The sequence below is a fragment of the Notamacropus eugenii genome, chromosome 1, assembly GCF_028372415.1.
Source record: "Notamacropus eugenii isolate mMacEug1 chromosome 1, mMacEug1.pri_v2, whole genome shotgun sequence".
In the NCBI taxonomy this organism is placed as follows: domain Eukaryota; kingdom Metazoa; phylum Chordata; class Mammalia; order Diprotodontia; family Macropodidae; genus Notamacropus; species Notamacropus eugenii.
The window spans coordinates 180245670-180271079 of record NC_092872.1 but is presented as its reverse complement, the minus strand read 5'-3'; the positions used below and the strand labels follow the sequence as shown (position 1 = coordinate 180271079).

The window sequence follows — 25410 nt, the reverse complement described above, 5'->3', positions numbered from 1 at the left end:
CGCCTCGCCCTACCGGCTGTGGAGGCAAAGAACTACAATGCCCAGAAAGCTCAGCGAAACTACAACTCCCAATGGACCCGGCGGACAGCCCGCCTCTACCCCAGAGTTGGCGCGCGGGCACTTCTGGGATTTGTAGTTATTCCTGAGCTAAGCAGAGGGGATGTATGCGGGGCTGGGCAAAGAGGAGTAGCGGGTGTTGAGTTCCCTCTATTGCAAAACAAAAAACTTTGAGCCTTGACATCCCCTGCGCCCCACCTCTCGGATCCCCTGTGCCCCCAAAGTCATGGAATCCCAGAGTTCGAAGAGACCTTAGTCCAACCCATATGGGAATAGGAATCCCTTCTACAGGTGGCTGTACAATTTCCCTCTCCGTGAAGGGGGACCCACTATGTCCGGAGGCGTCCTGGGCCACTTTTGGACCGCCCTCCATTGCAGTTCCTTGTGTGGGACTGAAACCTACCTGATTCTGACCTCCGGGGCCAAGCAGCGCCAGTCTAATCTCGGGTCCCTTTGACAACCTTTCAGATATTTTAAGAGGACTCTCAGTGCCCTCTCCCCAACTCATCCTCAGGCTCAACATTCCCACCTCCTTCAAGTGATCTAAAGTGTGCCGTGGTGTCCAGACTTCTCGCCAACCTGGTCACAGCCCGCTGGACTGAGCACAGTCTGACCAGGGTCGACGGAGAAATTGCCTTCCTCTTTCTGAACACTGTGGCACTCATAGAAACCCCAAATCCCACAACTTCTAAGTTATCCTCACACATACTCCCTCAAGTCTCAGACTCTTCTCCTTAATCCAATATCCACCCCGACCCTATGCAACCCCATGAATCTTCCAAACATTCCTCTTCCAAAACAGGGCTTCATTCAGGTCGTTCCCTGCTCAGAAACTTGAAGTGGCTTCTCTGCCCACAGGGTAAAGCACCAACCCCTGATCTCAAACTATATGTCCTGGAGACATCTTAAACACACCGTCTAAAACTGGACTCGTTATCTTTCCATCCAACCCACCCTCCCCTCTTCCTAACTTCTCTCATATTTCCACCATATTTACACTCAACCAGGCTTGAAAACTAGGTGTCAACCTTGATTCCTCTCTCTCACCTCCCATATCCAATGCATTTCCTAGTCATATAATAAAGCCCCTTTTTTTCTCTGAAACTACCACCATCCTGGTCCAGGTCCTCTTGCTGGATGTCCTTACCCTCCACTCAGATGTCAGTGATTTTCCTCAAGCATAGCGCTGACCAAGTTATTTCCCTTTAAGTGGTTTCCTATTACCTCTAGGATCAAATATAAAATCTTTTATTTGGCTTTCCAGATCTTTACAACCTGACTGATCCTTTCTAGTTTTCCAGTTTTCTTACATATTACATCCCTTCACATTTTCTAAAATTCAATAATATTGACCTCCTCCTTACTCCTTGCACATGACGCTCTATCTCTCAAATCTCTACCTTTATCACTAACTGTCCTCATGCCTGGGGTTCTTTCTCTTCTTGTGTCCCCCTAGCTTCCTTTAAGTCTTAGCTCAAAAGTCTGTCTGCAAGAAGCTATTCCAGATCTATCTTAATGGTAGTGCCTTCCTTTTGGGATTATCTCCGACTTATTTTGCACATATCATCTCTCTCTCTCTCTCTCTCTCTCTCTCTCTCTCTCTCTCTCTCTCTCACATTGTGTGTGTGTGTGTGTGTGTGTGTGTGTGTGTGTGTGTGTGTGTGTGTGTGTGTACCAGAACCAGGAAACATTGTACACAGAAACAGCAACATTATACAATGACCTACTGTGAATGACTTAGCTATTCTGATCAGTACAATGATTGAAGATAATCATGAAGGACTTGTAATGAAAAATGTTACCCACCTACTAAGAAAGAACTAATGGAGTCTCAGTGCAGACTGAAGCACATTTTTTTCACTTTTTAAATTTTTCTTGCTTTTATTTTGCAACATGGCTAATGTAGGAATGTTTTATATGATTTCACATGTAACTGATATCACATTACTTATTTTCTCAATGGATGGGGAAGGGGGGAGAGAGGAAAGGAGAGAATTCAGAACTCAAATTTTTTAAAAAAATGAAATGTTAAAAATAAAAAAGATTGTAAGGTTCTTGACCGTACAGACTATTTTTGCCTTCCTTTTTTCCCCCAGATCTCACATACAGTGCAGAGACACTTGGTAAATGTTCATTGATTTGCCTTGAATTGAGTGAGCCTCTCAATCGAGGCTGGTCTCCCAAGTCTAGTCCTAATCTACCAATTTTATTTCCCATTGTTCCAGTCTCCTTCTGTGACTTTGCTCCCATATCTGAAACTCTCTCCCTCCTCACCTTCTCCTCCTTGGTCCCTGGTTTCATTTGAAACAGTTTAATTGTATCTTCTACAGGAGTTCTTTCCTATCCACCACACTGCTAGGGCCTAGCCTCTGAGATTCTTCCATTTAGACTATATATTTATATATCTATCTTGTAGGTACGATTTTCTGTTTATTGTTTCCCCATTAGAATATGAGCTCCTTGTAGGCAGGGATCATGTTTTTATTTTACATTGTATCCCTGACACTTTGTATGGTTCCTTGTGCATAGTAAGCTCTTGATAAATGCTTAGAGACTGACATAAAAATACCTCTCCAGCCCCTCCCCGACAACCTCTCCTGACTGGTCTCCTCCTGGTTTCTCAATGGGTTTCCCTCATTCTGGGCCTAGAATTTTTGTTCTTATCTTTTCACCTAGACCATCTTCCTACTTCCTCTACTCTTCCAAATCATAATCTGAGTCCTTCCATGGCCAGCTGAAGCCTCTACCCCTTGTAGGGGCTATTTTATTTCCTAAACTTCTAGTGTAAGGGTCTCTGAGGGTACTACAATACTTAGAATCTATATTATGGCTTCTATGATAAATTGTAGCTAGTATTTATATAGTCCCTACTATGTGCCAGGTGCTTTACATATGTTATCTCATTTGATCCTCACAACAACTCTATGTACTATTATTATCTTCATTTTATATGTGAGGAAACTGAGGCAAACAGAGGTGAAGCGACTTGCCCAGGGTCACACAGATAGTAAGCATCTGATGTTAAATTTGAACTCAGGTCTTCAGAACTGCAAGCCCAACATTTTATCCATTGTGCCACCCAGTTGCCTGATATAGGTCCTATGCAAACATTGGTTCTGGAAGTGCTTTATCCTCTGTGAGTTCTTTAAAGTAAGCACTATGGTACCATGGCTCTCATGGAAGCCCCAAATCCTTTAATTCCTTGTTATCCTCATACATACCCCCTTAGGCCTCTTTTATTTCTTACTGAATACATCTAATTTTAAAATTGAATTTCTAGTATTTAAGAGACAGCATTGAATTATGGAAAGAGCACTGGACTTTGGAGTCAGGACACCTAGGTTCAAATTCTGAATGTGTGACCATAACAATTCACTTACCTTTTCAAGCCTCAGTTTCCTCATCTGTAATAATACTTACATGACTTTCCTATGCTCTACAAGATTCCTTGAGGGCAGAAACCTCACTTATCTTTATTTTTCCAAAGCCTAAATACAGATTTGTATTATTGTACTGTACAGATTTGTATCACAAGTCCTTAATCAATGTTTCTCAAATTGAATTGGGTGGGCAAACCTAGGAAGGTGAAAGGCATGGCTGGGACTTAAACTCTATTCTATACACAGAAAAAAAAACTGAGTTGAGAAACTAGTTAGCAAGAATTAGTTTTAAAATAAGCTCTTATAACCACCCTCCAACACATATACACACAGTTCCTCGTATCTTTGACTCCCCCAAATCCTAGTTCTTCCTCTGCAGTGAAAAGTCTACAAGAAGGGCGTTGTTGCTGTGCTTATTTAGTCATGTCCAACACTTCGTGACTCCATTTGGGGTTTTCTTGGCAAAGGTACTGCAGTGGTTTTCCATTTGCTTCTCCAGTTCATTTTACAGATGAGGAAACTGAGGCAAACAGGGGTACAATGCTAAGTATGAGACATCAATATGAAGAGACAGTCTGTGTCATTAAGGAATTTACAATCTAATAGGAGAAGACACCGCACAAAAGGAAGCTTAAAGGGGAAGGGGAAGGAGGAAAGAAAAGGTACTCAAACTGAGGATATGAGGAAAAGTCATCAAAGTCCCAAGAAATGAGATGTTTGGAGCTGAGCTTCCCACCTTAAAAGGAGATTTTGGAGTTTATGACTCCACCCTTCAGTCAGAAGGACCAGAGGGTGGGGACGAGGTTGGGCAGACTACCAAAGCTGATGGGATCTTACTGGACAATAAGGATTTCCCAAAAATGAGCTTCCTAGGGTTGGGGTGGGGGGAAAATCAATCATCAATCAAGTGTCTTAAGCTTCTAGTCTTGGAATCAGAGAATTAGGTTCACATCCAACCTTTTAACATTTACCAGCTATGTGATCCTACTCCACTGAGATGTGAAATCAAATGAGATAATGGAAATAAGTGTTTTGTTACCTTTAAAGCCTATATAAATGTGAGCTATTGTTATTCTCATCAAATGTTTCCTGAGCTTCAGCTGTGTGCAGTGTACACAGTGAGGGAGAGCACTGAGCCAATTGAGGGCTGGCCCTTGAGGGACTCCTACCATATTCTGGTTGGAGGGACCGGACCCAGCCATTCAAAAATATCAAGTCAACAAATATCAGCTGTGTGCATGGAGGAAACAAGGTACAAAGACATAGATATTTGTCTTTCCTTCAGTCAAGAGAGTTGATAGACTACTTTAGTCCCATTGGACTGTGACCTCCTTGAGAGTAGAAACAGTTTTTTTGCATTTTTTTATATCTTCAACACAAGGGCAGCTAGGTGGCACAGTGGACACAGTGCTGGGCCTGGAGTCAGGAAGACTCCTCTTCTTGGGTTCAAATCTGACCTCAGACACTTACTAGCTGTGTGATCCTGGGCAAGTCACTTAATCCTGTTTGCTTCAGTTTCCCCATTTGTAAAATGAGCTGGAGAAGGAAATAGCAATCTGTTCTAGTATCTTTGCCAAGAAGACCCCAGATGGGGTCATGAAGAGTTGGACATTACTGAAAAATTGACTGAACAACCACAAACAACATAACCTCAACACAGCAAAATGCGGGCCACATAGTAGGCACTTGATAGAGGCTTGTTGATTTGACTAGTCAGGAAGACTAGATAGATACCCAACTAAGAACCATGAATTGATGCTTTTGGATAGTTAAGGATCTGTTGCTAAGTTGTAGAGGAGTTCTGAGGGAGAAAGTATTAGAGGAAGCCTGAGATGTCAGAAATATGTAAAGAGGGGGCAGAAAGTGAAGATACCAGCACATTATGTTGTAATCACTGGGAAAAATATGGAGAAGGGAACAGTGGGGGAGAAGACCTAAAAGTCCATATTCAGGAGACTTACATAGATAGCAATCGGAATAAGATATATTTTGGGAGAGATCTCTTTCCTTACAGTGGAGCACTCCCATAGAAGAAAGTAAGTCCACAGATATTGTTAGGTAGCATGAGGCCTTGAGGGCTGGGCCTAGAGTCAGGAAGAGTTTAAATTGGACCTCAGACACTTAACTAGTTGTGTAATAACCCTGAGCAAGTCACAAAGGAGAGAATAGTAGCACCCACTTCCCAGGGTTTTGTGAATATAAATGCTTGTTCCTTTTTTCCATTAGGCCACTAACCCCTCCCTAAACCCCTTCTCCATCAGATCTTGGTTCTGCTGTCACTTATTATATCAGTTTTGACTGATCATCCCCGGGGTGGTGACTCAAGGAGACCGCTGGTTGGGGAGGGCTTAGAAACAAAACAAAACAAAACAAAACACCAGAGATCCATACAAGAGTCAATCCATAATCTCACCTATTGCCACCAAGCCCCACAAAGGGTTGCAGAATTGTGTATGGGACCTTTCTGATTCCATTACCCAAAGGAAGAAAGTAAACACCTAATATTTGTCAAGTACTCATTTGGGCTTCACAACATCCATGTGAAGTAGGTGCTTTTTTATTCCCATTTTACAGATGAGGAAATTGAGGCAGAAAGGTTGTGACCTTCCCCAGGTCATATAACTAGTAAATGTCTGAGGTTAGCTTTAAACTTAGATTTTCCTCACTCCAGGCCCAGTAAACTACCTCAGGGTGTTCTTACCAACTCTGGCTGTATCACAAAGGAAAGGCAAGTTCCTAAGAACAGGGAGATGGGGTAGAGACAGGTAGACCCCCTAAACTGGAGAGATCCCCATGCAGAATAATGAACTCTTCTCCCTTATGCTCACTTCCAATTAGTCATGAAGTTCCATTAAGCCTTCCATAGCAATACTTCTGTTTCTAATATGCAGGTCTGATCATATCATCCCCACTCCTAAAAGCCTTCAAAGGATCCCCATGGCTCATCAAATCTTAATCAAATCTACAGTGGCTCCTTATCCTTTCCAGGATTAATAAATTCAAACTGACATTTAAGGCCTTCTACAACATAGCTCCAAACTACCTTTTCAGATTTATCTTACACTATTCTCTTTATGTGTTCAAGTATCCATACATACAGGACTACTCCATATCTCCAATCTCACCTAGCTCTCTCCTTCCTCATTTGATGTCACTCAATGCCTCTAACACAATCTCCTTCACATTTTCCTCCCCATCATTTTATACCACCAGCAAAAAAGGGACTCTTCTCTTTGAAAATCACTCAGGGGGCAGTTAGGAATCATTGGTCCTGGAGTCAGGAGGACCTGAATTAAAATCTGGCCTCAGACACTCCACACTCACTAGTTGTGTGACCCTGGGCAAGTCACTTAATCTTGCTTTGCTGCCCCAAAAAATCACTCAGGCTTCTTTGACTTTTCCTATGCACTTATTCAATAAATATTTATTAAAATCTCCTATATAAAGGTCACTGGGCTAGGGACCAGGGATACAGAGATAATTGGTTCTCCATTAGCTTATATTCTGCTACTCCATTGTATCAAATATATAGAGGGAGGGAGAAATAAACTGAAGGATCAGGGAAGGCACCTAAACTAGACGGGGAAAGAAGATAAAGATTCCTAGTAGGTGAAGAAATGCTTTTGAATGGATATTTAACACTTAAGTTTCACCTCACATCCAGAAGAGAAGCAAAGATGACAAATGCAGAAATTAGTAAATGTTCTAGGGATTATGCAAAGGGAGGCACACCAATGCACTATAGTTAGAGCTGTTCCGGAAAACAATTTGGAATTATACTAAAAAAAAAATTCCCTGCTAAATTGTATAAAATATTTGCCCCAATAATACTTATAACTGGGTACATGCTGAGTTATAAAGTCATAGACAAAGGGAAAAATCTCAACATACACAAAAATATTCATTGTGGCACTTTTCTGTAGTAGCAAAGAATTGAAATTGCTCATTGATTAAGAAATAATTATAGCACAAATTAAAATTGAATAAAAAGGAATGTTAAGTCATAAGAAATGATCAATTCAGTGATCAATCATTACTGCAGAGCACTGATGATAAATAAATGCAAAAGTATTTGTTAATCAATTACTATGCACAGAGCACAGGTCTAAGCTCTGGGGATACAAACAGAAAAGCTAATCTCTGATCTCCAGGAGCTGACATTCCAATGAGGAAAGACCTCTCTATAGATTCCAGGATAAAGCATGGCTCCCACCTCTCCAAAGAGAAGTGTTGACTTACAGCTTTAGAAGAAGGCATACATTTTCAGATATAGCTAACATGTTGATTTGCTTGTTCAGCTGCACTCACTTGCTACATGGGAGAGTTCTCTTAGAGGTTTGGGAAGAGTCATTAGAAAATAAAAGCGATGTTGATAAAACCTCTTTTTAAAGGAGCTTTCCAAGCGTAGGGAATAGCTTATACAAATTCAGAGACTAGGGAAATAGACTTTACAATCCAGAGAATAGTTTGTAGTTCAGTTTGACTGGAATGAAAAGCATATTAATAGGGTTAATAAGGCTGGAGTGGTAGTTTGGAACCTGATTGTGAAGGTTTTTAAATGTCTGGGTTAAGGAACCTTTCTTTTCATTCTAAATAGGGAGCCCATTTAATTTTTTTTTTTAATAGAAGAGTAACTTGGTTAAATTTTGGCACAGATTTTGTGTATTTTGTGAATAATTGTTTTTGTTCCCAACTTTTTCAAATAAAATTTTATTTTCAATTCCAAATTCTCTCCCTCCCCTTTCCATCAAGAAGGCAAGAAAAACAAAACCATTACAAATATGTATAGTCAAGCAAAACAAATTCCCATATTATTGTTGTTCAGTCATTTTCAGTCAAGTCTGACTCTTTGTGATCCCATTTGGGGTTTTCTTGGCAAAGATACTGGAGTGGTTTGCCATTTGCCTCTCCATCTCACATTTACAGATAAGGAAACTGATGCACAGGGTTAAGTGACTTGCCCAGGGTCACACAACTATTGAGTTTCTGAGGCTAGATTTGAACTCTGGAAGAGGAGTCTTTCTGACTCCAGGCTGTGCCACCTAGCTGTCCCTATGAGGGCTACTAGATCATATGTACATGGAGAGGATTGTTTCATTTTCCATAACATACTCCCATCCCAGGGAGAGGAGCTCATAGTCACTTTAAATTCAGTTTTTGATAGACTGGTAGGGTGACCTTGAACAAGTCAATTAACCTGTACCAGGCAACTAGGACTATGAACTGAAGAACAGTTGTGCAACTTCACTGGTAAAGAAAGTTTCCTCACTGGAGAGTTCCCTACACTTGCAACATTTATTGTCCATATATACAAATTTTCATTGCCCAGGCGTCTCCAAAAAAGTGGACAATAGCTCTGCCCAATCACGTTTCCCAGGAGAGAAGGAACTAGCACCTAAAATTTCTGATTTCCAAGATAGTGAGTGCTCTTTTCTGGATATGAGGCTACCTCTCTCCCTCCTATGGGGTTCAGGACCCAGATACAGAAATATCTGGGCCTCATAGACAGCTGGCAGCCTTTGCACTTGTAGGGGGAGGGTGTGTGGTGGGAGTGAGGTGGGGAAACCACCTAGAGACACTCCACTCTCCCTCCAGGAATCTGACCAGGCTAGTTGGATGAAATGAGTAGCCTAAAGGGGAAGGTGGTCAGGTGGCTAGGGGAGTGGAAGTGTCTGGGACAACTTCCTTATCTCCATCGCCAGGTCTTTCTTTCAACTGACCACTCCCCAGAACCTTCTACTAGGTGAGCAGCAGGGGTGGAATCAGACTTTCAGAGTTATTGAATGTCAGAGCTAGAAGCAGAACTTTAGGTAGAAATTTTGTTATAATCGAGCCTCTAAAATCAAGAAATTCCTTTGGGGTCATAAAAATAAAGTTGAGACTTTCAAGCTGAGGCCTGAGCTTTTCAAAATGGTACAGTTCCCCTCAAATGTCCCAGTGTATTTATGACTTTCCATGTTCAAAGAATCAGAATCTAGAATTGAAAAAGATTTTGAAGTTAACTTAGAGTCTAATCCCTTCATTTCACAGATGAGATAGAGAGGGCTCACTGAGATCCTTAAGGGAAGAGAAGTGAGAGATTCTAAAGCAAAGTCCACAGTGGGGGATGGGGCCATATAGCAGGGGGGGTGGGGGGATGGGGGTAACTTTAATCCAGCCCTTCTCACCTAGTCGCTGGTGACTGACCAGACAAAACTGGGACGAGGTTAAGGGGATACTTATCCATGAACTGTTTCACATCAGTAAGTACCCCTTTTCCCCCCCAAGGTGGTGGAGAGCGCCAGGGGAGGAAGCCTCAGGGCCTAGGCTCCTCCTCTAAGGGGGGGCATTCTAAAGGGCAATGACACAAATATTCCCCAGACGGCAAGCAAAGGCCTCCCCCCAACCCGGAAGTCAAGGGATAGGGAAAAGGCGGCTGAAGGCACCCCCCCCAGGAAGGAGGGGGAAGGGCAGGCCAGCTCCCCCTTACATACACCTCAGCCCCCTCCCCTCACTCTAATAGGTATTTCCTGTTTATGAAAGTGGGGCAGCCGCTGAGCCTGGGGCCCGGGCTGCCTGGAAGGCCGGCCCCTCACATGGGCACAGAATCCCCAAGCCGTGCCCAGGAGCTGAGGCACACCGCGTGTGCAGACCCCATGCCCAGCTGTGTGTGGCGAGGTTGTGGGGGTCCCCACCCTGGGGGGTGCCCCCAAGCGGGGAACCTGCCATCTTGTGACCTCCCCTACTACCCGGGACACACAGACACCCGCGTCCCCCGGGGGGGCAGCGGGGCTCGGGGGTCCTGGACCCTTTCAGGGCCCTCGCAGGGCTGGCTCGCCTGGTCAGACCCGGGCCGGGCGCGCTCCCCCCACGGCTGGGGCCCCCTCCCTCCTTCTTTAAAAGCTGCGTCACATGCCCGCTCCCCGAGGCCTCCCCTCCCCGGCTCGGGTCACTTTGACACACACGCACACACAACACACGCACGCACACACGAATACACACGGCTCCCTTCTCCCCTCCCACCCGCGCCTCAATTAGCATATTAATAAAGCCCAGCCCAGCGGCGCCGGGGAGGGGGGAGACCGCGAGCGAGGGAGGAGGGAGGGGGAGGAGGGAGGAGGGAGGGGGAGGGGAGGGAGCCGCGAGCGAGCGAGGCGGGGAGCGGGGCGCCGGGCGCGGGGCCGCCAGCGAGCGGCGGCGGCGGCGGCGGCGGCGGCGGCTGGGAGGGAGCGCCCCGACACGCACCCGCACACGCGCACACACGCGCAGCCTCGCGCGCCCCCTCGCACACACGCGCGCACACACAGGTCTCCTGCCCGTCTCCTGCCCAGTCTGCAGGCCCCTCGCGCCAGGGGCTGGCGGACCCCGGGGCCGGCGCCGAGGCCGGGGCTCGGGCTCGGGCAGTGGGCGGCGGCGGCGGCCGAGGAGGAGGAGGAGGCGGCGGCCCATGCCCAGCCTGTCCCCGCGCGCGGCGGGCACCGTGACTCGGCTGGGCCCCCCGCGGCGGGCGATGTGAAGATGTCAGTGGGCTGCGCCTGCCCTGGTGAGTGGACACCTCGCCCCCACCCCTGCCACCCCGCGCTGCCACCCCTGGCTGGGTGGGCTCGCCGGGGCTACCGGGCTGTGGATGTGTTGGGGGGGAGCTTGGCCTATGGGTCCTGGGGAGGGACGCCCCCCCCAAAATGCGCAGCAGCCCAGAGGCGCCTGGGGGTGGGAGGGGGTGGGGAGTGCGACGAGGGGAGGGGGTGGAATTCCCAGAATTCCAGGATGTTGGCCAATCAGAAGTGGCTTTGGACTTTTGACCCCCCCACCCAGGTCATCAGAGAGTTGTGATTGGCCAGCGCAGGTTGCCCCCCCCCCCCCACCCCCACTCCAGCCCTCCCTGATGTGCCCTCCCCTCTGCCTGACCCTGCTCTTTCCTCCCCTGGGTACCTGGGGTGGGGGCCTGCTGCATTGAAGGGGGGGGTTTCTGTCTGGGGCCCCTCCCCTCTGGGCCTTGTTGCCTGTTGCCTGGCGCAACTGCCCCCAAGAGGGGCATTGGGAGTGTGCCCCCACTGGGGGTAGCAGTAATTGGGCCTCTGGGTCCTGTTCCTCTGCCTGTGATTCAGAGTGGGGGGTCTCGGGGTCATAGGGAAGGCTTGATAAGAGAGAGAACCCAGGAAGTAGTCTCAGACCCCCTCTCCCACCAAATGAGGCTCCAGGTAAAGGCACCCAGGGGTGGGTCAGAAGGTGTAGAACCCGTGTCTATTCCTGAGTGTCTCTTCCACCTGCCAGGAGTGGTCTGTATATACGATTCTGGATATAGGCATGCCAAGGAAATGATCCCCAAGGTTGATTTTACATAGGCCCAGGAGGCAGAGTAGGGGTGAAGGGAAGACCAAGGGACTTGGAGAGGGGTGGCAAAGAAGGATGCCTAGGAAAATGCCTCTTGCCACCCCAAGATATTAGACCTCCATGGTGGGCTTATGCCCTCATGGTCCCACACCTGAAATGTAAGAGCATTACGGGTGACCTTTTTCCTTATTTCTCTGGGTTGAGAGAGAACTACCAGCTGGGGTAGGAGGTGTCACCTGGAGGAATGAGGGTGGCCTTCAGGGGGTCCCCTCAGTTATTCCAAAGGCGGAAGGTGCTATCCCACATCAGTCTATTCTCTTCTCCCTAGGGAATCCATGAGTCATATGACCCTTAGGCTGAGCAGTTATTCAAACATTGTAGGGGCCTGATGTCTCTAGAGGCGAGACCAGGCAAAGGGCAAGACCAGCCCTGATTGAGTTTCTTGGGGGTCAGTGTTTGACCCCCACATACTTAGGGTGGAACAGTGAATGCTGAGAACTATTCCTTGCCCCAACACAATTTGGGAGATTGTGTAGTAGAAGGGAAGAGATATTATCTCCTCTCATTGGGAAGAATTGTTTCTTTCCTATGCTAGGGATTCCACTTCTGGCCCCCCCTCCCCCTCACTTTCCCCTACCCTGACTTTCCCTCTACCCACTTGGGACTCCTTCCTAAAGGACCGCACTGGTATCTTTACTCCTTTTTCACCAGGTCCAAAGTAAAGGAGGAAGCCCAAGGATGAACCCATGAGTCCTATTGCTCCGGTCCTCCTCCCTTCCCCTACCTTCTCCCTTTCTCCTAGCCTAGGGAAGGGTTGAGATGAGACTGAGAGCCATCACCACAATTTTGCCACCAGGAGGGGATAGAATCCTATAGGGTATAATAGTCCAAAGGCCTTAGGGCTTAGTATATACTCTGCTATACTTGTCATGTGTGGCTGGACAAGGTTATCAGAGAGCACATTGTTTCCCCTGAATTTTTCATATGGTTGAGAAGGCCAGAGAAGGGTCAGGCTCTTTCCATTGCTGTCCTGAAGTCTCTCAGGAGGGATTGTTACAAGTTAAACTTTAGGGAGGGCCTGAATTGACAGGTGGGCAGAAAGGTAGAATGATCTGGAGGCAGAAGATAGTAAGAGGGACCTGAGTATTGAATTTTATGAGTCTTCAGACCTAGGGGATTCATGGGACAAGGGATTAATTTGTTTAGGGTATGAGCCAACAGGCTGCTGGAAATACACCCAAAGAGATGGGCTGAAAAACACATGTACAGAGACACACACAAACATACATCATGTGGAAGCGGATGCAGGGAAGCTCCCGCACAGAAACACAAAGAATCATTTGCTCTTTGCAGCCTTAGAAGTATATGAGGCCTGGAGAGGCCCTCAGCACCCAAGTTCCCAGGCTGAGCAGACCAGGTTTGGGCTCCTTCTGAAGCTTCCTCCTCCTTTGTGTGCATACGTAGATCTGTGTCTCCGACTCCTCCTCCCTCCCCCAGCACAGCAGAGACAGCACATGCCCCACACATGTGACTGAGAGGAGCCTGGGAGACTTACATAGTGAGCACACACCAAGACAGAGACACAGAGACATGAGCACACAGACACAGGCAAAACCAGAAACAGACAGAGAGACACGCAGAAGGAAATAGACATAGGCTAGAGACTCTTTCCTCTCTGCATCTCTGCCCCCTGCAGTGTCCTGGGGGGAGATGAGGAGCCTAGGGGGTGGTGATATCTGCCCTAGAAGGGTTAAGATGGGGAGTAAGGGAGGAGGAGGCTGGGGCCAAGGCTGGGCGCCAGGGAGAGGGGATGGCAGAGTGCCAGGCCAGCGGGAGGCTGGGCGAAGACAAAGGAGAGAGGGGGCTGGGGTCAGGGCAGCCTGGGGGCCCGGGTAGGGGCACCAGACTCCTGCCTAGTAGCTGGGGGAGGGGGGAACGTTGTTCTTCCTGCTGCCCTCTACTTTGGTACATGAGGTCCTTTGATCCCTCTTTCCTTTTCTTTAATTTTATTTTCATTTCTGCCCTTCCTCTGCATCTCCTGGTTCAGTTCATTAGATTGGGGTAGGAAGACTTTAAGCTGAGTGGGGGGCTGAGTTTTTTGATAATATGCCAAAGTGCCTCTCCTTTCCCTTTTCTGGTTATTTCTGAGCTGCTGAATGGGCCCCATGGGAGTGGGTGGTGGTGGTGGTAGCAGCTGAGGGGGCTGGGCTTGGAGTGCTGAGGCCCTCGAGGGATGAGGTTAGGTGGGAAGGAGTGGGCTATGGGACTGGCTGCCCCCGTGTGTTAGAATCATTATCTTATAAGGTAGATACAAGAATTGGGGGAGCAGAGGTCTCTTTGTACCCTGAAATCCCAGCTCTACCACTGTGTGTATGCGTGTGACCTTAGACAAGTCACTTCCATGGTCTTTGTTTCATCCACTTGTAAGATGGAGATGATGGTACCTGCTGCAGGGTATTGTGAAAGGCCAGTTAAGGTAATGGACCAGCAGACTTGCTTTTGTTTCCTCAAGTTAAGAAGCACCTGTGGTCCCTTCTAGCTTGTGTCCTGGTGCTGAAGTATGTAACATGTACACAGGGTTAGGGCATGTATGTTGCAGGACTGGTTGTGGGCATCTCTGGGTCAGTAGATAAGTAGTTAGGGAGAGCCCTCTCTGGCAGGCTGCCTTGTGCAGCTCTGTAGGGGACGTCAGGTGGGAGATAAGTTGGATTGAGTTCTTGCCTTAGAGTTATTCACTTGGTCTGGGTTGAGAGAATTAAGGACATTGGGTTCTAGATAATGTCCCTAAAATCCCAAGTGATTACAGAATCACAGATTTAAAGTGGAAATGCACATTGGGGATCTGGTTTGAAGCCTAATTTTAAAAAATGCACCCCCTATGTGAGTTTAGGCATCTGATTAGACTGTTTGCAGTGAGGGGTTGTATAACCTGGTCCCCCTTTCTCTGCCCTTCTGGCGTCCCAGTCCCTCCTCAGGCTCCTGTTGTGAGGGGTGGTGCTTGGGCAGGTCCCTTGGTAGCATTAACCCAAGGAGGAACCTGTGACAACTGGGAAGGATGAGTCCAGGATCTTCCTTTTGGGGGTGGAGGGTTGGGGTTAGGACAGAGTGGCATGGAGTCTAGAAAGACAAAATGAGAGGCCTGGGGTTGGGTCCTGAAAGTGTTTGCAAGTCCCAGTCAGAACTTGTGTGGGGCCCAAAGCCAACCAAAAGAACCTGTTTGGGGCCTCCATCTCTCACTCTGAGTATGGGGGGAGGGAGCCGAGCCCCCTCCTCAGCCCTAGGATGTGGCTTCTGTCTTCTCCCAAGAGGGGATGGGGGAGGAGATACTGGGGGCCTCTTGTCAACTTCCCCCTGCCACCCTCTGACCCTCCTCTGCCCTCTTCATCCTCGTCATTTTCATCTCTTCTCTTTTGCCATGTCTTTTCTTCCTCCTGTTTCTCTTCTAGTCTCTGCCTCTCTTTTGTTTTTCTCAGCCCAAGCCGTCCCTCCCTCCCTCCTTCTTCCTCTTTCATGGGAGAGGAGAGGAGGCTGTGGGAGCTGGGGAGGGTGGAGCCAGTGGAGTCCAGCTCCACCCTCCTCCGGCCCTGGGGCCTCTTTCTGAGAGACACTGGGAGGGAGGGAGGGAGGGAAGGAAGGAGAGCTAGCAGGCGGGCGGGAGGGAGGTGTGTGTGTCTATGTGTGACTGTGTCTGTGTGAGTGTTGGAGCTGAGCTGTGACTCTCCCCCGAGCCCCCGACAGAGGGGCCCTGCAGGCCTGGTCAGCAGGGAGGGGAAGTCGGCCGGGCCGGTGGTGGCGGCGGGCTGCTTGGAGGCAGAGGCAGAGATCGGCCGCGGCAGCGGGGAGGAGAGAGCGGGAGGAGGAGGAGAGAGGAGTGCAGAGCAGAGCGAAGCGGTGGCCATTGTTGAGGGAAATCTTGCAAACAAAGAGAGCTCCTTGCTCCCGGCGGCCTCCCGGTAGCCCCCTGCCCCCGGGGCCAACTCCCCAGCCCCCTGGCCCAGGGCCCCTTGGCCAGAGGAACTTTCTCCCCTGGTCTGGGGCCCACTGCGCCTGGTGCTTGGGGGGTGTGGGAGCTTTTGTGTGGCTGGGCCAGCCTGGCTTGGGCCCTGCCGTCCCTCAGCTCTGGCTGAGAGTAGAGCAGGGCTGGCCAGGGAAATGAGCAGCTGAGTACCCCTACCCCCACCCTGCTGAGAGCAGCACCCACCACCCCACACTGTCCCCTCACTTCTCCCAGGTAAGTCCCGGCAGGCCTGATTGTGGGAGGATATGGGAGGGATGGGTGTCTGGTCCTGCTGGGACGTAAGATCTTCCTCCTAGGGCTACGTCTGATGACCCTTGGCCCTGGTGGGGGAAGGGCTGTCAGACTAGTTCCCATGGAATTGTCTTTAGCTAGGCTTGTGCCCCCACCCGTAGGCTTTTCATCCTGGAAAAGTTTTCTACCTCTATATTTTGCTCCCCTAGCACTTACTCTAGGCCGAAAAGGGTGGAAAGGGATTTAGGCCTGAGATCAGTACCTTATACTTTCTGGTCTTTAGATTTGACCAAACCTACTCCCCCATTTATCCCCTCCCTCTAAGTCTTCAAAGCTTGGTTCACCCTTTTCTCCCTTTCCTCTGCTGGTGAGTGAGAGGGTCGGAGTAACAGGGACAGATGGTCTGTGTGATTTACCCCCACCAGGGATTCCCCCTCCCCCCCACCCTTTGGTCTGGGATGCTGGGAGTTACTGAGGGCCTGCTAGGTCAGTGAGTCTGAGGTTGTGTCCATCATCCAGAGATGGGGATAGAAATCTATCCTGAAGATTCTCTTTAATTCATTTCTCACAGTTTTATGTTTGGGGCTATCTCATCTTGCCCTGTCTCCTCTTGCTGACCCCAGATACTAAGTAAGTAGGTGGTTCTTCATCCTAATTCACAAAAAGGAAAGCTGATCTCTTGAGTATTCTTCCACATAGGTGAGAAATCTAGGGGTCCTTTCTCTGTGGAAGGGCCCCTGTAGAACTGGGAGGGAGTTGGATGTGAAGAGATATTTCCTGGACATTCAGGGAGGGCCTGGAGCTGGGGGTCTTGATTACTTGGTTTGTATCCTGATCCTGGTTCTGGCCTTTCATCTTCTATGACTTGGGCCCGGATCAAGGCCTTAACACACTTCTTTTTGAAGTAGAGAGTAGCTTTCTTGGGGGCTGGAGGGAGGAGTCATAAAATGGAGGTATCTGGATGACTGGTACTCTGTCCCCTTCTGGAGCAATCCACCTAGGCCAGACCAGCATATGAGAGCTTGTGCATACTTTGTATGTGTTGTATTGGGAGCATGTTGTGGGAGGAGGGGAATGGTGCCTATGCCTCCCATATCCTGCTCCTGCCCAGGGCTGCCCTGTTCCACCTGGTGTTAGGCATGTTGGGGCGAGCTGGGTGCAGAGGCAGGGTGGGCAGGGTGTATGAACATATGTACACAGGCATATGCAGCACCTGACCTGCACAGGCCTGGGGAGAGGGGGTGGGGGTGATGGCTTGGAATGTGAAGATCCCTTAAGGCCCTGGGCTGGGACAGGGGCTGATAGAATCCTCTCCTTTCTTGGTGCCTTTCCCCACTGACACACACAAGGTCTATTTGCAGAAATAGTGGGAAGGGACTTGGGGTTATCTTGGGGCACTCCTCTTTAAAGGCAGATAAAGCCTTCCCCCACACAGACATGCTCAGATGAAGGGGAGAGTGGGATTTAGCAAGTTGACATAAACTCAAAACTCCTGGGCCCTCAGCCTTAGCTCTGGTACTGTTTTGTTTCTTATGGAGACTGTGCCTTGAGAACAGGCAGGGGGATGAATGTTGCATCTCCTCATCCACAGCTGGGAAAGTGAGCCCAAGCATAGCTAATCATGTCTTAGAAGTGACCAGACTGTTAGCCCGAGAGCCCATGTTCCTCTTCCTATCTTCTGAATAAAATGTGCAATCTGTGAGATATCTGCTTCTTTCCCAGCCCTTCATCCCACCTAGGGAAGATACCATCCAGCATTATGCATGTCTTTGGGAAAACACCTCCATATATGTATATACATATCTTCTCCCAGACCTATTCTACCCATTGCTAAGATTTCATGCCTGAGTAGCCCTATGTATAAAATGAGAGGGTCTTCAGTGGAGATAAGTCTTAGTGGAGTCAGGATTAAGACTGAGCCCCTGGTTTGGGGGCACACCTGCTCTGGATGTAGGGGAGGGATTGGAACTGATAAGAGAGAGGCCGTTGAGGGAAGGGGGAGCACAACTGTTTATCTGGTGGGTGGAGACTGAAGAATTTCCCCTTTGCTGCCCAAGTTAGGGACTTGTTCAGGCCTCCTCTCTAAGTTTACTTCTTTTGATAGTGGTGGGGTAAGACTAGAGATGACTTAGTCTTGTCTCTTATTATGAGAATAAGAATCTCTCCCTTTCCCCCACCCTTTTATTCATAAAAATAAAAAACATTTAGACCAGGCCCAAGTTGCCCTTTTTTCTACCACATCCCCTTTGTAATCTGAGTCTCTTGATGGGGAGGGGGCATGGCCTTCATGTCTGAGCTGGTGTGTGGGCATGAACGTGCTGAGCAGTAGCATGTTCTGGGAGTTCTTCCCAAGGTGGGGACGCCCAGGGTTGTTGTGTGTAATTACTTGTTCTCTAAACCCAGTTTTCTTTCCTTTGCAGAGCAGGGGTCACAAAGAAGGTCTAGCAAAGAGGCACTGGGAACCAGACAGACCTGGGCCTTCTCATATTCAGAGCCCTGAGTATAATTCCTTCTCCCCAGGTTGTTCCTCAAAGTCATTCAAGCTGTACTCGCCGAAGGAGCCCCCGAACGGCAACGCCTTCCCCCCCTTCCACCCAGGCACCATGCTGGATCGGGATGTGGGGTAAATGTCCTAGCCCCATTGCTCCCCTCAGACCTCAGCTCTCCTGTCTCCCCAAGTCCCATTTTCTTTAGGCTGGTCCCCCAGCCTCTTCTACTGCTGAAGCTTTTCCAGGGTAGGGGAGGCTGGGTGATATTTCCATTTCTTATCTCAGCTTTCTCCACAGCCCAACTCCCATGTACCCGCCTACGTACCTGGAGCCTGGGATTGGGTAAGAGTCTGGTGATGGGAATGGTCTGACTTGGGGTAAGGGATGGGGAGACCTGATGAGTAGGGGAGCTGGGGGGACAGTCCTGATCTTCCTACCCTCCAGGAGGCACACACCATATGGCAACCAGACAGACTACAGGATATTCGAGTTAAATAAGAGGCTGCAGAACTGGACAGAGGTGTGTCTGGAGGTAGAGGGTGGTCTGGGATTGTGTGTATGGGAAAGACTGAGGATGGGGAGTTGGGAGGTGGCCTACAGTCAAAGACAGCTCTATCTAGTAGAGGCCTGAGGGAAGCAGTTAGATATATGGGATTTAAAGAAGGGGTGGAATGGTTAGGGATAGGAACTACTTCAGTCAGAAGGCTCTATTAACCTGCTATCTTCCAAGAGTCTCTTCCCCAGTTCTTGGGGATGGGCAAAGATATACCCTCCCAGAGTAATCTGGAAGCCTCTTTGAGATCCCAGTGACCTTTTCCCATCCTCTGCAGGAGTGTGACAATCTCTGGTGGGATGCTTTCACAACTGAGTTCTTTGAGGATGATGCCATGTTAACCATCACCTTCTGTTTGGAGGATGGACCAAAGAGATACAGTGGGTATCAGAACCTTGGGATGGGGGTTGACTTTCCAGGTAATGGTGAGGAAAGGGGTTGCATCTTACCTCAGAGGCTTGCTCCCCTGGGTGTGGGGGAAGTCCAGTGGTGGGGTCCTTTTGTACTGAGGAGGTTTGTTCTACCTCTACAGCTATTGGCCGAACCCTGATCCCACGCTACTTCCGCAGTATCTTTGAGGGAGGTGCCACAGAGTTGTACTATGTGCTAAAGCACCCCAAGGAAGCCTTCCACAGCAACTTTGTGTCCCTTGATTGTGACCAGGGCAGCATGATCACTCAGCACGGCAAGCCCATGTTCACCCAGGTCTGGGGACTCTGTGTGTGGGGGTGGGGTGGGGAGGTGTGTGGGTGTGGGTGTGGGTGTGGGGGTGTGTGTGTCTTAGGGGGAATGGAGGTGGGGTGATTGTGGGTGTTGGTGTGTGAGACAGAGGCATAAAGAGTGAGTGTGAATTCACAAGGCAGTAGTCCGGGACTATAGCTCAAAAGGCTGGTGGTGTGTGTTTGTAATCCAGTGCCCCTTCTACTGTCACTATCACCCCCTCACAGATGAACTTGTCAGGTGACCTGGAAAGCATTTAAAAGAGGATAAATTATGTGGAAGGAGGCATATATGTCCTTGGGTGTATGGAGGAAAGAGGGTTGGGAGGCAGGTTTGTGACAGATGTGTCCTCAGGTATGTGTGGAGGGCCGGCTGTACCTGGAGTTCATGTTTGATGACATGATGAGGATAAAGACGTGGCACTTCAGCATCCGGCAGCATCGTGAATTCATTCCTCGAAGCATTCTGGCCATGCACGTGAGTCCTGGGAATCCTGGGAGGCTGACTGCTGGAATGGTGGAACTGTATGCTGTGCTTTGGGATGCTTGACTCTTCCCCCCTACACATGCCTTTTTCCAGGCCCAGGACCCCCAGATGCTGGACCAGTTATCCAAGAACATCACTCGGTGTGGATTGTCTAATTCCACCCTCAACTACCTCCGAGTGAGTTTGTACCCATCACCCTGCCCCTAGCACCTCAAGTCCTATACCCTGACTGGTACTTTGCATAGTCCTCTCCCCCTCCCCACCCCTGTTTTCCCACCTCTTTAGCTGGTTAAGAATTGACCCCTCTTAGTTCTGATTTACCATCTTCCTCATGTGCCCCCAGCTCTGTGTGATCCTTGAGCCCATGCAGGAGCTCATGTCCCGCCACAAGACTTACAGCCTCAGCCCTCGTGACTGCCTCAAGACCTGCCTCTTCCAGAAGTGGCAGCGCATGGTTGCACCCCCTGGTGAGTTCCTCCACCCCACCGTGTGTTGCTCTTGGTCCTGTGCTTCAAAGCTGTAATTTCATTATTGTGGGTGCTCTCTGCCCCCCTGGTAACAGGTGGCAACCCCTTCTTGATTTGGACACAGTCTTGTGTGACCAAAATATTAATTTCCTACTGCTCAACCTTGTGATAATCTTCTCCAGACTTAGCTTAAACCTGTCTTTCCAGCTTAGTAAGACTGCAGGAGCCAGCTCTCCCTGGGCATAGCCTTCAGGAACCTGGGGTCATCTATCTCTTCAATGAGGTATCAGAGTAGAACCTTGGATTCTTCTCAATGCTGATTCCACCTCAAGTAGATAACTCTGAACTCTGACCTTACCACCCACAAGGAATAGAGATAGAGAGGACTCTTTAGGTCCCAGCAGTGATAGTTGGGCCTTGACTTGAGGGTTTTTACTCCATCTCAGCACAGAACCTCAAGAGTTCAAAGAGGTTTCCTGGGATTGGCCCATTCAACCCTCTGAAGTATGAATCCCTGAAATGTGCCCAGGCTCTGTCTGGCGGGTTCAGCCTGGTGTCACCCACTTCCCATTCCCTTGCTGGTTTTGCAGCGGAACCAGCACGGCAACAACCAAGCAAGAGGCGGAAACGGAAGATGTCGGGTGGCAGCACAATGAGCTCAGGGGGCGGCAACGCCAACAACAGCAACAGCAAGAAGAAGAGTCCCGCCAGCACCTTCGCGCTCTCCAGCCAGGTACCTGTAAGCATCTCGGCTTCTCTTCTCTTCTCTTCTCTCTGGCCCCCTCAGGAAGCTCCGCCCTCCCCTCCTGGGACACACACAGGCACATGGCAGTGCGGGGATACTGGGGCACACACACATGCAAGGACACCTAGTCACACCCATGGAAGCCACCCCTCCTAGGTCTGTGGCCTCTTCCCTCTCCCTATAACATTTGGTTTGGGGGCCCTCACCATTGAGAATCTCAGATTCCAGAGTCCTGAGTATAGATGTCAGGGACTTGGGGAACCTGAGCATATGCTAGAGGAGCATCTGGGATGTCGAGGAAGGTCAGAGGTGTTGGGGTTAAGACAAAGGGATTAGAGGATTGGATAGACAGAATAGTTGTATTGGAGATGGAGATAAGGACATGGGGAAGGAAGTGAGGGTTCTTGCCAGTGTGGGAAATCTGGGGCATTTGGGATTACTTGGGGTCCCTACAGATTTGGGGGGTGGGTTGGGACCTTTTGGGTCTGAGGGAAAGTTGGGGTCCTTGGGGGGGTCAGGATCCCTGTGGGTGAGGGCCTGCTGGGGCCAGGCCTGCCGCTGCCCCGATTATGTTTGGGGACCTCCGCCGCTCTCAGGATGTGATGGTGGTGGGGGAGCCCACCCTGATGGGCGGGGAGTTCGGGGACGAGGACGAGCGACTCATCACCCGTCTGGAGAACACACAGTTTGATGCGGCCAACGGCATCGACGACGAGGACAGCTTCAACAACTCCCCAGCGCTGGGTGCCAACAGCCCCTGGAACAGCAAACCCCCCTCAAGCCAGGAGAGCAAGTCGGAGAACCCCACATCTCAGGCCTCCCAGTAAGGGCTCCAGCTGCCCCCGTTGGGAGCAGAGGGAGGACCAGCATCCCAGAGACTGAGCCTACAGCTGTCCATCTACCTGCAGGAGGGACTGGAAAGTCAGGGGAAGGGGGAATGGTCGGGCCTCCAAGAAATGTCTCGACGTTTCCCCCAGAGTTGGGGTGCCCCTGATGCTTGGTTTCTGCTCCCTTAACCTCCACCCCTGCAGAGCCTGGGGGCATTGTCCCCATGCCCACTGCCCTTAGGGACTCGATTGGGGGCTGAGATGAACTACCCACCCCTAGCTCTGGGGGGAGGGGGGACTGGCCACAAGGCCTTTCTCCGCACTCTTCTTCCCCTGCCCCTTCCCCCTTCTCAAACCCCAGCCTCCTTCCCCTCCAGCCAAGGGGCTAAGCTCTGCTCCCTCCTACCACCTTCTATCCTCAACTTTTTAAAAAACAATAATATTATTAAAAATGTAAGTTTAAAAAAAAGTTCTCCCAATCTCTCCCCCTTCTTCCCTCCACCCTGTGTTAGGTTCAGCACCCCTGTCCCTCTTCTCCACCCCCACGCAGGCAGGAGTCTGAGCTGGGCCGTTTTATACCTTTTGAGCTTCAGACCAAGGAGACACTGACCATCTCTTTCCTCCCCCTGGAGATGGCTGGAAAGGAAAGGGGTGGACCTCTCTGGCCATTTTCCAACCCCCTCAATTGTAAACCATGTACTGTGTCCTGCCCACTCCCCAGGCCTTCATCTTCCCTTCCCTGTACCTAGTGCTTGTGAATGGCCCTGGAATTCCCTTCTTCCTCCACTCCCCCTACCCCTAAACACTCTGTGTCCTCTACCTTGAGTCCTAGAGCAGTGGTGGTGGGGAGGACCCTGGGGGCTATGGTGCCTGCAGGGGTTCATCCTAGGGGATGGGGGTGAGGGGCATGTGTTTGTCACTGTGTTTTGCATTTTGTCTCTGTTGGGAGGGGAGGGGAGGTATGGGATTGAGGGAAGATCCACCCCTACCCACCCACCCTAACGTAACCAATCCCACCTCCTCCTTCCCAGAGATGGAAGGAAGGGATTCCTATGATTAACTGGGGTGGAGCCACTAGGTGGCATCTTGAGTTAGCCTTGGGGAAATAGTACCCACTATCTCCTTGAGTTTTGGGGGTAGGACTGAGCCCAATTTGGCACCCAGGTCTCTACCCCCCAGTACTCTGTGCTGCCCTCACATGCACATATATACAACACACACTCTTCACAGGAGGGAAGATGAAGAAACTGGGGTTCTCAACCCTGTTTCCCAGATGGGCAAGTGGAGACCTCTGGGTCTCTTCTGCCTTCATACACCTCCTTCCATCTCCAGTGACTCCTTCTACCCATCCGCCACAGCCAGCTCAGTGCAAAATGTAGTCAGAGCTGGAGGGAGCAGGAGTGGAAGAGAGGGACCCCCATTCCTAGCTCCTCAGCTGTAATGCCTTTTTTTGTTTTGGCCATTTGAGTCCTGTATGGTACCGATCAATAAAAAAGACTTTTCGGTTTGACTCTGTCCTGACTGGTAACTGACACTGCCAACAGCACCACTCTGTGTTCAATCCCTCCTTAACCTTTCCCTGATCACCTAAGAACCTGCCAGAAAAGCCCCATTGATTCTTCAAGTTTGTAACTATGTCCCACCCAGTGTGACTCTATTGAACAAATGTATGCCCTCATTCCTCCTCATTGAAACCCATTTCTTAGGTTAGACCCGCCTTAGCCTCCCAAATCATTGTGACCTTGCTCCCAAATTCCATGTGCTCATCTTCCACTCTTAGCTCTCTCTCCTTTCTTCTTTGGCTCTTCCTCTATCTTCCCACTAATCCCTTTTATTTTCCCTGCTTGAAACCCTTCTCTCCCCTTTACTTCAATTCACTGTGATCCTACACATCCTGTGACCTTTAATTCTGCCTCACTGACCTGTCATGTCCTTAATGTCCTTTCCCAGTGGAATTCATAACCTGAGACTGTTGCTTCCCCAACTGTCACTTGTTCTGAGCCAGCAAAAGAGGAAGCCTTTTTCTCTTCTCAGTTTAACCTAGGCGCAGGTAGCCTAGAGGTCACAGGGGCTGAATCCCAAGTCTGATAAGGAGGTGGGCTACAACATGACTCATAGATGGGAACTGGCAGTGAGGGTTTGTTTCTAGGTAGATGGTGGCAGGGATTGGGGAAAGATTATGTCATCCCAATAAGAATTGGTGGGGGAAGAATGAGTCTGGGCCATAGGTGGTTCCTTTTCTTCCTTCCCCAAAGGAATTATCTCATTTCAGTCTCTAGCAGCAAAATGAGGATCTGGGAAGTCTAGGCAAATTTCTGTACCCAGAGACAGAGATAAGGGCTCAGGGCCATGGTCACTCTGGAACCTCATACCACACACAGCCTTGTCCTGAAATGGGCCAAGGCAAGAAGAAGGCACTGGGGGATTTCCTGGAGGCATCATTGCTAAGGGATTGGAACTCAGGGCCTATTATTTCCCAGGGGAACTTAGAAATACTGTATCCTAGAGATGATCAAGCTTGGAGCTATAGAGTTGGAGCTGGATACCTCTTCCTTCCTTCCTTCTTAGCTCCCTTCTTCCTGTCTCTAGTCAGGAGGCTACCGCAAAGCCATAGGCTCAATAAGCTCAAACCTGATGGAGAGAATGATGAATATGTCCATCTCTTATTCCAGTACAGTTTAAGACTTGGTAAGGAAGATGAAGGATAGGAGTGAATCTTGGGACTGGGAGTGATGTGTGAGGCTGAAGTTAACTTTGATTTTGATGACTCAAAAGAAAGCCTGGGAGGAAGCAGAGGTCATCTTTAGATGCAGGAAGAGAGCCTAGATTTTAACTATGACCTGTGGCATTAAGAGAACTCCCTGAGTGGAAAGGATTGAAGTTGAGTAGGGAAAGGCAAAGGAGATTTCAGGTTGACAGGCCATTACCCAATTCTTAGCCTGACCTGAGCCCTGGAAAGCTTTAAGGAAAAAATGGAAGCCCATGAGGATAGAGTTGAAACAGAGAAGGAAATGAGTCCACAGCAATAGGAACTGAGGGAGAGGTGAAAGAAGAAAACTACCTAATGGAATGAGGGAATGTGAGTGGCAGAAAACTAGGGACCCATTGCTGCTCCCATAACCTC

At 49.4% G+C, this 25410-nt stretch overlaps 1 protein-coding gene across 12 annotated transcripts; it reads left to right on the top strand.

Annotated features, from left to right (window-relative positions):
* Nucleotides 1-10618: 10618 nt before the first annotated feature.
* Nucleotides 10619-23796, top strand: LDB1 (LIM domain binding 1). Of its 12 annotated transcripts, none has more exons than XM_072620894.1 (11): nt 10619-10959; nt 18520-18622; nt 18774-18830; nt 18933-19008; nt 19319-19421; nt 19574-19746; nt 20116-20238; nt 20341-20424; nt 20591-20714; nt 21305-21453; nt 22056-23796. In XM_072620894.1, exons 1-11 carry the CDS (start codon nt 10935-10937, stop codon nt 22284-22286), a joined length of 1248 nt encoding a protein of 415 aa, XP_072476995.1. In that variant the 5' UTR covers nt 10619-10934; the 3' UTR covers nt 22287-23796. The 12 variants fall into 12 exon arrangements, with proteins under 12 accessions (XP_072476995.1, XP_072477005.1, XP_072476965.1 ...); XM_072620904.1 differs by having other exon boundaries at nt 10621-10959; nt 18786-18830; nt 21305-21447; XM_072620864.1 differs by having other exon boundaries at nt 10804-10959; nt 18786-18830.
* Nucleotides 23797-25410: the final 1614 nt, after the last annotated feature.

Excerpts from the sequence above, each read along its gene's own strand:
- LDB1 (XM_072620854.1), top strand. The coding sequence starts at position 18,309 with ATGAACGTGCTGAGCAGTAGCATGTTCTGGGAGTTCTTCCCAAGGTGG. Across the intron at positions 18,831-18,932 it reads TACCTGGAGCCTGGGATTGG|GAGGCACACACCATATGGCA; the intron begins GTAAGAGTCTGG and ends CCTACCCTCCAG. Across the intron at positions 19,009-19,318 it reads GGCTGCAGAACTGGACAGAG|GAGTGTGACAATCTCTGGTG; the intron begins GTGTGTCTGGAG and ends CATCCTCTGCAG.